This window comes from Cucurbita moschata, unplaced genomic scaffold (assembly GCF_002738365.1).
Source record: "Cucurbita moschata cultivar Rifu unplaced genomic scaffold, Cmos_1.0 Cmo_Scf00001, whole genome shotgun sequence".
Classification (NCBI taxonomy): Eukaryota; Viridiplantae; Streptophyta; class Magnoliopsida; order Cucurbitales; family Cucurbitaceae; genus Cucurbita; species Cucurbita moschata.
This window is the reverse complement of record NW_019268517.1, coordinates 7,818,628-7,831,041: the sequence shown is the minus strand read 5'-3', so window position 1 is coordinate 7,831,041 and position 12,414 is coordinate 7,818,628. Positions and strand designations below refer to the sequence as shown.

The 12,414-nt window shown below is 34.2% G+C and overlaps 3 protein-coding genes across 3 annotated transcripts; 2 read left to right on the top strand and 1 right to left on the bottom strand.

Annotated features, from left to right (window-relative positions):
- The first annotated feature begins 485 nt into the window (after positions 1–485).
- LOC111443069 (phosphatidylinositol/phosphatidylcholine transfer protein SFH1-like) lies at positions 486–5,094 on the top strand. The gene is made up of 11 exons (XM_023080690.1): positions 486–890; positions 969–997; positions 1,671–1,754; positions 1,874–1,927; positions 2,533–2,610; positions 2,794–2,847; positions 3,059–3,118; positions 3,195–3,290; positions 3,561–3,662; positions 3,803–3,883; positions 4,580–5,094. Exons 1-11 carry the CDS (start codon positions 836–838, stop codon positions 4,898–4,900), a joined length of 1,014 nt encoding a protein of 337 aa, XP_022936458.1. The 5' UTR covers positions 486–835; the 3' UTR covers positions 4,901–5,094.
- Positions 5,095–5,135: 41 nt separating this feature from the next.
- On the bottom strand, positions 5,136–8,625 carry LOC111443042 (WEB family protein At5g55860-like). Its single transcript, XM_023080651.1, has 3 exons — positions 8,085–8,625; positions 7,294–7,507; positions 5,136–7,187 (listed from the first exon to the last, which is right to left on the bottom strand). The coding sequence occupies exons 2-3, from the start codon at positions 7,480–7,482 to the stop codon at positions 5,355–5,357; spliced, it is 2,022 nt and encodes a 673-aa protein (XP_022936419.1). The 5' UTR covers positions 7,483–7,507; positions 8,085–8,625; the 3' UTR covers positions 5,136–5,354.
- A 2,160-nt stretch (positions 8,626–10,785) lies between these two features.
- Positions 10,786–12,332, top strand: LOC111454883 (transmembrane emp24 domain-containing protein p24beta2-like). The gene is made up of 4 exons (XM_023096383.1): positions 10,786–10,959; positions 11,497–11,695; positions 11,795–11,902; positions 12,021–12,332. The coding sequence occupies exons 1-4, from the start codon at positions 10,786–10,788 to the stop codon at positions 12,167–12,169; spliced, it is 630 nt and encodes a 209-aa protein (XP_022952151.1). The 3' UTR covers positions 12,170–12,332.
- The last annotated feature ends 82 nt before the right edge of the window (positions 12,333–12,414 follow it).

Here is a 12,414-nt window from a genome sequence, read left to right as displayed (position 1 = left end):
ATGCATATATTTCCCAAAAATAAGAATAAAAAAAATCCAGAATTAAATAATTGATTAATTAACTTTGTTTTTATTTCTTTTCCTTTTTTAAAAAAAAAAATCAAATTACAATTATTAATATATATATTTGTTTTAGAATCTAATGAATTATTAACTTTGTGTTTTTTTTTTTGTTTTTTTTGGTAAAATTAAAATTTTAAAAGCATGGAAAAATAAAATCACTTATTATTATTATTATTATTATTAGTTTATCGTGTTCTTCCATTATTATTTATAGAATTTTAATTACAAATTTGAAATTTAAAATTATAAAATAATAAATTTTAACATTTTATAGAATTTTAAATTCTTTTATCTTAATTTTGAAAAAAAGAGGAGTATTAAAAAGTTTTATTTTTAATTAATTTATTTTATTTTTTGTTGTATGAAAAAAATTATATTTAAAATGTTGTTTTCTTGTAGCTGTTCTTTTCAGCGAACAGTGTTGATTGACAGAGGATTTTGCTCTTCAATTTAGATTTTAATAAATCGCGTTTCTTCAGATTTCAATTTTTGTAAAGCGATTTCCCTCTCGTTTTCACTCTCTTCTTCAAATCAAAATGTTGTTTTCACTCTGATTCTCCCTCCCATCACATGTCCAGATTCGGGTGAACTGTGAATCATTACTAATTTTTCACTCGGAGTTCAAATCCAAGGGGGAGAGAGAGAGAGAGAAAGAGAGAGAGAGAGGATCATCTTTGAATTTGAAGCTAACCATTTCTTTTTTGTTTTCATATCTTTGAGATTCCTTCTCACTTTCTGTCCAAGTTTCTGGAAAGGGAAGGTGAAGGAAGAAATGGGTATCGCTAATCAGGATGCTATGAAGCAGTTTCAACTGCTAATCAATGAAGGTGATCTCTAGAAACTTAGTTTCGTCTTGTTCTGTGATGTGTATTTGCTAACATTTTCGTTTCTTCATCGCCAAACAGTCGATGGATCACTGACGAACTCGTTTGAGGTTTGTTCTTTGATTTTTGATCTTTATCTACTGCGATCTGTTTTTTTGATTAGATTATGGGAATAAAACAAAATGTAATGCGACATTGGAGGTTTTCGATCTTAAACTACTGTTTAGTGTTAATTTCTCGATAGCAGCTTGAGTTGTTCATTCGTAAAATTCTGTGTGACTTAGATCTGTTTCTGTGATGGCACTGCGTTTATTTATAAGAACGACATTCATTCTTGGTAGGAAATGGGGCTGCCTTGTAGTTGAAGCTAGAACAAATTTAACCAGTCCAGAGAAATCAATTGATTCTTGTTTATTTTCTATTTTTTAATCAAGATCATGATTTAGTTGATCTGATTTAGTTGATCTGGGATGTTCACTTGCTTTTACACAAAAAATGTTCCATCTCAGATCAAGTTTTATGAGTTCTATGAGAAGAAGATCAAATTGTTGTTTGACTGAACCAGTGGTGATTTGTTGGTTTCTGGGTGAAGTAATTGAAGTTTTGGATTGGTGAAAATGTTGGAAGGGTTAGATTTCTGGGTGTAAAACGAATGCAGCTTCCTTCTTGAAAAGAATTTGAGCTTGAATTTTAATAACAGTAATAATGAGAAAGAAACTTATGTGGGATAATTATAGTCTACTGCCTCACGTATGAACTGTGACTGTCTTATTATCTCTCCAGAATATGCATCAAGGACATCCAGAAGAAACTTTGGAACGCTTTCTCAAGGCAAGGGACTGGAATGTAGCCAAAGCCCACAAAATGGTTAGATAAGTCAGTCAGCTTAGGAGTTTTAAATTTTGGATAAATTCTCTACGTATTTTGTTTGTTCCTCACTCACTTTTGGTTTGTTTTTTCTCCCTCTTTTGCCTCCAAATCTTCAGTTAATAGATTGTCTACATTGGAGGATACAAAATGAGATTGACAACATATTGTCAGTGAGTTCTTTTTCTTCTGTTATTGTTAAATAAGTGTGTGATATTTTCTATGATTATACCTTTCATTCCCCCAATTGATGCATATTGTAGTACATTTTTATCTCATCAGTAAAAGAAGATTAAAAGAATATAAATGCAGAAACAGCCATTACTACCACCAGCAATGGCTGGAACGTGAGAAGTCTAAGCATCTTGTTTGTGGTTCAATGCCTCAGAAGCAAGAAAATGGACTAAAAATTTGGAGTCTTCAGTTATGCAAAAATGGCAACCGTAGCAATTGCCATAATATTATGTCTTCGTTATTTCTACAGTTACCATGCTAGAATCTAAATTTCTATTGATATTTTGATAATTTTGATGCCCTAGGCTTTTAGTACAGTTATATCTCTCTGTGAATCTTTTTTATAATGAGAATCTCTCTGTAGTTAGTTTTTGGGCTCCCTCTTGCTTTCTTGGTTTTTGGTGGGCTGTCTTTTTTCATATACCCTTGTTTTTCTTTCATTTTTCTCACTGGAAACTCAGTTTCTTACCCAAACATAATAACTATATTGACAATAGCAAGCAGAGATGGTACAACATTTAGTTTATACCTCGTGTTATTACAGAAACCAATCATTCCCCCTGAGCTATACAGAGCAGTACGAGACTCTCAGTTGGTAGGATTATCTGGATACTCAAAAGAGGTACATAAATAGAATCATGTTGTTCTTCAATATTTGATCTTTAACACATTTTCTAGATACCCACACGCAACATGAATTATATTTTGCTACTAGAAATTAAATCGACTTTTCTTCCCTCACTAAAGCTGTGATCTTGTTCCTCATTTATTTGCTCCTCTTTTCCTCTATGCATTATTTTTTCAGGGTCTTCCTGTCATAGCTGTTGGTGTTGGTCAAAGCACATTTGACAAGGCATCTGTAAGGATTTGCTTTTCCTCTCTGTTACCATGTCTGGGTAGCCTTTTCTGTAAGCTGATAGACTAGAAAACTAATTTTGAACTTTTGAGACATGATCAAATAATATGCTCAGATCAAATACATCATATTAACTAAATATCTGACAAAATTCATTACATTGGGTATATAATATTCTCAGATAAGGGTAATTTACATGGGTTCTTTCTTCTAGGTTCATTATTATGTGCAGTCACACATCCAAATGAATGAATATAGGGATCGCGTTGTGTTGGTAAGTATTTAAGATCATTCAATCACCTTTCTGGCTTATAATTGTTATTTAATATAAAATGCTCGGTTTGTTGTAGCCTGCTGCGACAAAGAAGCAGGGACGACATATAAGCACCTGCCTCAAGGTGTTGGATATGACTGGTTTAAAGCTTTCAGCATTGAATCAAATAAAGGTACTTCTTAATTCTTTCTACGTCACAACTACAACATTTCCTTACCTTCAGCTCTATTTTTGGAATCAAATATGCACAAGTTTGAGAAAGCCAAAATTAGTCAAACTTTAGTTGATAGAATGAATTTTCCATTTTTCCATTGATGGGAAGCCCAAACATGGTTGCTTGTTTACTCTTTGATCGTTTTCTCCTTCCGCGTATGCAGCTGTTGCTTCCTTCTACATACAGATTTCGTATTGTTAATGCTCTTTTCATTTTTGGTTAATGCAGCTTCTGACTGTCATATCTACCATTGACGACTTGAACTATCCCGAGAAGACTGATACTTACTACATCGTAAATGTTCCATATGTATTTTCTGCTTGCTGGAAGGTTTGTGGCTATATTAATTCATATTGGAGAAATGTTCTCAATATACTTAAATATACCAGAAAGAAAAAAGAAAAAAATTCTGGGACTGTGGGTCATCTTTAAGGGAATATGCACATGATTTATTGTTTCCTTGCTGGCAGGTCGTAAAACCTCTTTTGCAAGAGAGGACAAGGAGAAAAATCCAAGTGCTACAAAACTGTGGGCGAGATGAACTGCTAAAGGCAAGCTTTTCTCTCCATCCCTCCCCCCCTTTCCTTCTAGAGAAGTAAAGGTCTCTCATATTAGTGGAAAAGATATAAAACCACTTTTCATTGAAACTTGTTCCACTAGGGTGGCACTGACAGGTGGTACACTGCATCACATATCCTTCTATCCTTAGAAGAATATGGAAAATCTCACCGTCCAAAAAAAAATTATTATTCGCAAGTAGATAGGATTTTTTTTTTTTTAAGCTTTTTCTTCTCAATATTTTTAAAACACGTCTTTTAATAAGAGATTTCTATCTCTATAAAAAATGTTTTATTCTCCTCTCCAACTGATAATGTATTTCTTCGTAAGATATGAATCCAAACCATCAATTGCAGATAGCTGCTTTTTTAGCAGTTCCACTGCGGAATCCAGCCTGATATCCATGTGGTTCTGTTCCATGTTGATTAGGTTCATCCTTGCCTTTAAATTTCTAAACTGCATAAAGTTGCAGGGCTCAAGTGTGTTCACCGCTTTAAAGTTCTAGTATCAGCTGAATGTAGTAGATTTTTCTGATCAGATTTGACCTGTAGCTTGTTCATTCCTCTGATGCTTTAACAGCTTTATCTCCAACCATGGTAGATAATTGAAAGAACACTGTGGCATCATAGCACTAATATCATCTGAACATGATGTTTTCTTGTTTTTTGATGTCTGGAACTCATCTGTAGGTAATGGATTATGCATCACTACCACATTTTTGTCGGAAAGAAAGATCAGGATCATCTCGGCATTCTGAGAATGGAACTACAGAAAACTGTTTCTCCTACGACAGCGCATTCCATCAACAGCTCTACAATTACATTCATCAGCAAGGTGCAGTTAGAGAGCCCATTGTTCCAATCAAACAAGGATCATTTCATGTAGACTTCCCAGAACCGGATCCAAGAGACGTCGAAATCGCCAAAACAATCGAAACAGAGTTCCATAAGATGGAAAACCACAATGCTCTCAGCTATTCCATGAATGGCCTTAAAGTCAATGGAGACTGATGAAGGAAGAACACTAATCATGTCTAGTAAGCTACACGCCTAGTGTGTTATTACTCCATAGAAAGCTTATATACAGTATCTACTACTGCCATTGGTTCCAGGACAAAGCAATTTTTGTATACATTGGCTTCTCTATACTATGCTTTAAGCTAGTCTCGTTCGAGATGCCATAAAAAGAAATGGTTCGATCCTCTTATTTTGATTACAAGAAGTTTTAAGAACCCTTCTCAGTTTGGAGATCAAATCAAGCTTTGATAAGCAAACAAATCTCAATACAAAATGTTTCAATCAATAATCTAACAAGCCATCGCATATACAAAATCACTCATCCAGATGTTGCTTACAATTTCTGGTTACCTGAACACAAATTTACAGGCAACAAATGTACATACAATGATTATATATTTCTCACCTGAATATTTCGAGTAACACGAACGTCGAGCAAAAGAATATGTCACATAGACTTCTCACCAGGCAGGTATGAGGGAGATCCACCCTCAACCTTGTTCTTTTTCCTAACAAATAACCCGCTAAGGTTCGGTAAAAGTACCTTCTTTGAAAAGGTTTTCTCTTTCTCCAACTTTTTCGACTCGACTCGTTTCACTGTCGTGTTCAGCTTTTGAAACCTGCTGTGGCTCGTCTCGACTGTTTTCACTGTCGTGTTCTGCTTTTGAAGCCTATGGTGGCTTGAAGATGATTCCAAAGACAATTCTGTTTCAGCCAAAATTCTCGATGCAGCTTCTTCCGCTTTCTTCTGCTCTCGTTCACGCCATCTTCTGAGTTCGCCTTCCACGGCCTTCTTAGCTGCTTCTGCCATCTCGGCTCTCTTTAAAGCTTCCACAGTTGCAGTCTTCATATCCTCAATTTCCTTCTGGGATGCTCCTAACTTCTTTATAATTTCATTTTCACTAGCCTTCACAGCTTCAACCTGAGCCAATGCAGCAGCCACTTTCATTTCTGCTAATGTGTCCGACTCCTCGACTTTCCGACTTAACGACTCGAATTCTTCCTTAGAGATAGTGATGTTAGCCCCAAAATCAGAAGTCGAAGCTCGTGCCGCATCGGTTCTCTCAGACAGTTCCTTAATCTGATTGAGAGCTCTCGCTTCAGCTGCTTTTGCTTCTTCAGCTTCCTCCACTGCAAGTCTCAGCTGCTTCTCAGCTGCTTCCATTGCAATTTTGGTGGCTTCTGCTTCCTTCCTCAATTCTTCTGCTTTCTTTTTCATCTCTTCTTCTCCTCGTCTAGCGTTCTCAGTTTCCGACGACAGCTGGTTGAGAGTCGATAGCATATATTCACAAGCACCTCTTGCTTTAGATTCTTCTGCGAGGTATGCTTCAAGTTCAGATTTGCTCTTCCGAAGCTGGACGTGCAAATTACCAGCAAGAGATTCCGCTTCGGCTTCTCTCTCCTTGAGTTCGGAATGTTCTTTCCTCACATTCTCAAGTTCCAACTTCAGAGCTTCAACCAGGCTATGGAGGGATCTTTCTTCTTCAGCTACTTTTTGTAGGGACCCTTTTGCATCATCGAGCTCCGAGGTGACATTCTTCACCGAATCTAAATCCGAAGCTTTTTTATCTTCCATTTGTTTCTGCAGTTCCCCGATCTCATTCATCGTCTCGCTCAGCTGCGATTCAAGATTCCTACTGATATCAGGATCGATTTCCTTCTGCAAAGAAAACAGTTTTTTCGCCGACTCTTCAAGAGCTGCTTTATACGACCGTCTCTGAATGTCCTTCTCCGCAAATATCTTCTTTTGCTCTTGCTGTGCTTGCAGGGATGCCAGCTTGAGCTTTTCAATAGATTCTTGGGCAGCCAAAATTTCCTTAGAAAGCTCATTTTCTTTCACCTTGTGTGTTTTGAACGATTCCTCAGCAGCCGTCACCTGTTTCAACGCAGCAATTTTCGCTTCCAAAGAAGCATCGGAATGTTGACGATTTTTTCTCAATTCGTGCTTGGCAGCATCTAGCTCTCCAATTGCTATCATGTACTGAGCTCGAGTTGTTTCCAAGTCTTGTTTCCAACCCGGATCATTTCCAGAATGATTGCTTCCGTTTGCCTCCTCAAGTTGCTTAGCTCGAGCCTTGGCAACTTCCGAATCCTTCATGGCAGATTCTTTCGATTCCCTCAGCAATTGCAGCTTCTTGTTCAGCTCATCAACAGCTCGTTTATTGTTTTCTAGTTCAACAAGCGCTTCGGATTTCGTAATCTCAGCATTGTTTAGCTGATCCTTTAATTTTTTCAGCTCTTTTTCTGTCAAGTGGAGTTGAGTCTCCTTTGCAAACACTCTCTGTTGACACGAGAACCAAAAACATCAGCAACATCATAAACCGTTTTCTTTTACGTTTTTTAAAGAACCTAACCTAAAACAACAAATAAAGAGCTTCCACAAGAACCTCTGCAGAACGAGGTTGCTTCGTCTTCCTCACAACCGGTTGTTCACCTGAGAAAGCACCCTCACCAAACAAGTTGACAGCGTCTTTGACAGACTGGAACGGTGAACTAGTGTCGATCTCGCCTACTACTTTGGCATTCGGCGAGTGAGTTGCGATTTGATGATCCTTCACACCCATTTTACTTTTCATTTCCTACGTATTATGCAAATTCTACCTGTTCGAACAATCCGACATCAGGCAAAAGGAGTATACACAAACAACTTACAGCTACAAGGACATCAAATCTAATATAATCCTCAGATTTCTTCCTAAACTGTATCATCAATGAGAACATAGATGGTTGTACATGTTCAAAAGACCATTATTCATTTCGACAAAGCTCAGACGCTCAACATTCGATGTCGATCAATATAAGTTCAAAGGATCACGAAACTAAAATCCAGATTTCACAGGGCAGTAACAGAGGAACACAAATTGCATAGGACGCAAGACGAGAAAGCAATAATCCACAACAATTCTTACAATTCTTCATGAAAATATTAAGAACAAGAACAAGTATCAACAAAAGTTTCCTATCCCATCAGATAAGTAACAATCAATCAGAGATGATTCTCGAGTCAAACAAACCCATAGCAGCCCAACATTTCATAGCAAAGTGTGAAAGCGTCCATGGCAGCCATTTCAAGCACCAAATGACTAAAAACTTACAGCGAAACTAAATTAATTGAGAGATATTCGATGAGCAATCATGAACACAAAGAAAACCCAGAAGAACAGATGAGAAATCAAACCTCAAAATGACTCCACCAAAGCCAAGAAAACGGCAAACCCTAGAAACGATCAAAAAGCGCGAAATGAAGAAGAATCACTTCATCATCATAAAATCAAACAACAACCCGAATCGTCGGCCTTGTCCACGAAGAAGCTCCATCGAACCCACAACCCGAAATCCAAACCCCAGAAGAACAAAACTCAAAAGATGGAGAAAAAAAGGAAAGAACCCCAGAAAAAAATGATGGGATAGCTCGAAATTTGGAACAAAAAACCAGTACCCAAGGATCGTATGTGTCTAGAAAGCGCAAAAGGGTATTTCTCAAAACGATATAATACGCTAAGACGCAGTATCGAATTGAGAGATGGTTTTTGTCGTTCAAAAGAGTTGGGAATTGAAATGGGTGTTTGAGACAAAGTTGGAATCAGAGAGAAAGGAATGAGAAGAAGAGGCAACATCCTCTGCAATGTCCTCCATGCTGGCGCCTGATCCGTCCAATTTTTCCGCAATATAATGGAGAATCACGACCCACATCATTGACCCATCGCACCATTCTCAACATTTACACAGGAAAGGCTCACAAACAATGGGCTGGACTCGCTTCCACAGGATCTTGCCTCCTCCAATTTTTTCAAACCTGGACCCTCTCACTTCACTTTATACGTTGATGCAAACAAACTTTCCTTTTGGAACATCATTATTTTTTATTTGTTTCTTTCCTCACACCAACATCAAATCCGACAAATCTCCTCTTGTTTCTTGGATTACCTGTTCTGTTCTTTTGATGAAATTAATATAACTCAATTATATTCGGTAATTTAAAATGTCAAAAATTTAAATATTCACTTTTTAACTTTAAATTTGTACGTTGGTTCAGATATAATATTTAAAGAATATACTCGGAATATATCTTAGATATTATATTTTAATATTTTTTTCTTTATGATTTGATTTGTAGTTTATATTTTTCTTATTTATAGTTATTAGTCGCTTGCATCCTGAGAGAATATGTTGAATTATTCGATCCCCAAGGATTAGAACCACTTTTTATAGGTCGGTGGAATCTTTATGCTCAAAACCCCCATTCAAATAATCATTTATTTGGTACTTCCGAAGGAGTAGGAACTGCCATTCTAACCCTTCTCGGGAGATTTCATTCGTAGACGCAAAGTTTATGACTGACTGATATGGCTCATCATCATTTAGCTATTGCATTTATTTTTCTTGTTGCTGGTCATATGTATAGAACTGACTTCAGGATCGGACACAGTATTAAAGATCTTTTAGATACGCACTTTGGGAAGGAAGGATTTTTAATATTTAGTAGGTTAAATGGTATTTGTCTCTTAGATTTTTTTTTTTTTTTTTAAATTTAGTTATCAATAAAAAAAAAATCGATTAATTTGTTGTATAGAATTTTGTTATAATATTGTCTATTTTGTATTTGATGGTAATTTTAAAATTGTTAAAAATTTGTGATATTAAAAATTATTTTGAAATGTATTTTTAATTATTCAATTTATATATATATGTATAGAATAAAAATTATATTTAAGGGTAAAATCAAACCCCTTTTTAGAATAATATTTTAATGCAAAAAATCAAAATTAGGTAAAAGCAACACAAATGGTATTGGTAATTAATTTTTGAAATTAAGTAATAATATTAATATTATTATTATTATTATTAACAAAAGAATTAGAAGATTACGGTAAAATTGATATAATTAAATAAAAATTTAAATATCTAAAATTATGATTTAATATTATATAAAAGTCAAAAGGAGAAAATTAAAAGTTTATTCTCGTTTTAGGATTGAAAAGCCAAAAGTTTTTAAAAAATTCAAATGATAAACGCAAATATAGTCTTTTTTTTTTTTAATAAAGGAAAATATTTTTTATTTTAGAAAAATAAGAACAAGACAGAAAATAAACGACAAAATGAAAACATTCAAATCTTAGGGTTTAAGGCTTTTGGATCTTTTTTATAAAATATATATATATATATATATTAAAAATTAAAAAAAAAAATTGAAGAATATATTTTTATAGATTTAAAGAATATATATATTTTTATAGCTTTAAAGAATATATATATATATATATATATATATATATATATATATATATATATTAATAGATTTATTCAATTTACAGAAACAAAATTGAAAACGAAAAATGAAAAAAAAAATTACAATAATTGTAAAAGAAAAATACTCAATAATATTTTATCAGAAAATAATGATATATTTAGATAGATTTGGTTAATTTAGTGATTAATTAATTTTTGTACATTATTTTTGGAGAATATTTTTTAAACAAACAAAAAGATAAGATAAAAGAAGTATGTATATATATATATATTTAAATTTTGATTTATCTCTTTTAAATTAATAATTACATAAAATTAAACTTTTCTAAGATTTTTTTAACCATAAAACCAACCATTTAACTAATTGATTTTTATTTTAAAAACAAATTTCATTTATTTATAGTTATATACTGATCGCAAAATCCCTAATAATTTTGAAAAAAAAAATCTCAAAATTTTCGGGGATAAAAAAAATGGCATAAATTAATTAATTTTTTTTTTTGTATAAACAACCCATTCCTTGATTTCATTTGATTGTGTTTATTTGTGGAGAAAATTGTTTATTTGTGAAGTTTAAGGAAAAAATGGAGATGGGAAGTGGGAAGTCAAAATACAGGTTTTTTATTTTCATGGCGGCTTTGTTCATATCATCACACCCAGTTTTGGGGATTAGATTTGTGATTGACAAAGAAGAATGCTTCTCTCACAATGTTGAATTCATTAGAGATACCATTTATCTCTCTTTTGTTGTCGTTAGCGTTCATACCTGGCGACATCATGCTCACAACGGCGTTGATCTTTTGGTGACCACTTTTATCAATTACTCTTCTTTCTTTTTCTCTCTTAGATTCGTCGAGATTGTTCTTATTCATTTGCATGTTTATGAGATGTTCGGCTCATGAATTAGGGTTATGACATTGAATTTGATTTTATATACGTTACATACCTTACAGAGGTTAAGGAACTGAGCCTTTTGTTTTGCACATATGTATGGGTGAATGAGATTCAAATTAGGGTTCTATGCATTAGGGTTTAAAAAACTAACCTTGTTTGATATATGTTGTTATAAGTTATTTCAAAATGTTTGTATTCGATTTATGGATTAAGTTTTGTATGACTCAAAAAGTTACTAGTAGATAGACAGAGTTCTATACGACTCCATTTTAGTAATCATAGATCTATTCATCACAGTGACACAAATCTAAATATAATACAAATCAAGCTTTCCCAACCCACAATTTTATAAATTCAAGCATCCTCTCAAGTCTCTCGATGTCGAAACTAAGTCATCAGATCATGTTTTAGTCTTGTTATGATTAAATGTGATTTGCAAAGTACAGGTGAAAGGGCCTTTAGGGGAGAGAATTGAAGAAATTAGAGGGAAAACAAGTGAGAAATTTGAGTTTATTTCTCTTAGAAAAGGGCGATATCACTTCTGCTTCATCAACAACTCACCTCACCAAGAGACCATAGAATTTGATATCCATATCAATCATTACTATGAGTTCTATGATGATGATGAACAACATGTAAAAGATGGTATTAATTCCTTTGATGAACCCTAGAGTTTTTACTTTGAAATTCATACTCCCCATTACTTTTCTGCTCATCTCATCTGGTTTGAAATGAAATTTACAGAACATTTGAGCCCTTTATTGGCTCAAATAAAGAAGTTGGGAGAAACCTTAGGCGTTATTGAGTTTGAACAGCAATGGTTAGAGGCACAGACAGAGCGACAAGCCAAAGGTATTGTTCATCTATATTAACCCATTTGATATACAATCTATTCCTTTGTATTAATTCAAATATCAGATCTAAACAATAACACTTCTAGCATTTAGTAAGTGAAGTACCTTTTTTGCAGTGAATGAAGCAATGAGCACAATGGCGATTCTTAAGGCTGTTCTCGAATCAGCAGCGCTCATCGGTGCAAGCAGTCTTCAAGTTTTCCTTTTACGTCGCCTGTTCGAGAAAAAAGTTGGAAGCCTGTATTCGAGCACCTACAGAATATAATCTCATATCCAAGGCAGATTCAAACTCCAGCAGACATACAACAAGCATGGCAGAACAAGTGTTGGAAAGGTTGAGGAGTTTTTTTTTTGTTTCTCTGTTTTTAATGAAACTAAAAGAAGTCATCGAATTTGGTTTAGAGCTAAAACTATTCATCCTTATAAGATGATCAGCTTCAGAATGGTTGAATAATTACTTTCTCAACATCTAATACGCCATTATGAATCGTTGTAACGAGTATCTATGTT

What these genes read in the sequence shown, in the direction of transcription:
- LOC111443069 (XM_023080690.1), top strand. Translation starts at nt 836, where the DNA reads ATGGGTATCGCTAATCAGGATGCTATGAAGCAGTTTCAACTGCTAATC. An exon ending in TAGCCAAAGCCCACAAAATG is followed by an intron (nt 1,755 to 1,873) that starts GTTAGATAAGTC and finishes CCAAATCTTCAG; the next exon opens with TTAATAGATTGTCTACATTG. An exon ending in AGATTGACAACATATTGTCA is followed by an intron (nt 1,928 to 2,532) that starts GTGAGTTCTTTT and finishes GTGTTATTACAG; the next exon opens with AAACCAATCATTCCCCCTGA.
- LOC111454883 (XM_023096383.1), top strand. Translation starts at nt 10,786, where the DNA reads ATGGCGGCTTTGTTCATATCATCACACCCAGTTTTGGGGATTAGATTT. An exon ending in TGAACAACATGTAAAAGATG is followed by an intron (nt 11,696 to 11,794) that starts GTATTAATTCCT and finishes TGAAATTTACAG; the next exon opens with AACATTTGAGCCCTTTATTG. An exon ending in GACAGAGCGACAAGCCAAAG is followed by an intron (nt 11,903 to 12,020) that starts GTATTGTTCATC and finishes CCTTTTTTGCAG; the next exon opens with TGAATGAAGCAATGAGCACA.
- LOC111443042 (XM_023080651.1), bottom strand. Translation starts at nt 7,482, where the DNA reads ATGAAAAGTAAAATGGGTGTGAAGGATCATCAAATCGCAACTCACTCG. An exon ending in AGCAACCTCGTTCTGCAGAG is followed by an intron (nt 7,188 to 7,293) that starts GTTCTTGTGGAA and finishes TCGTGTCAACAG; the next exon opens with AGAGTGTTTGCAAAGGAGAC.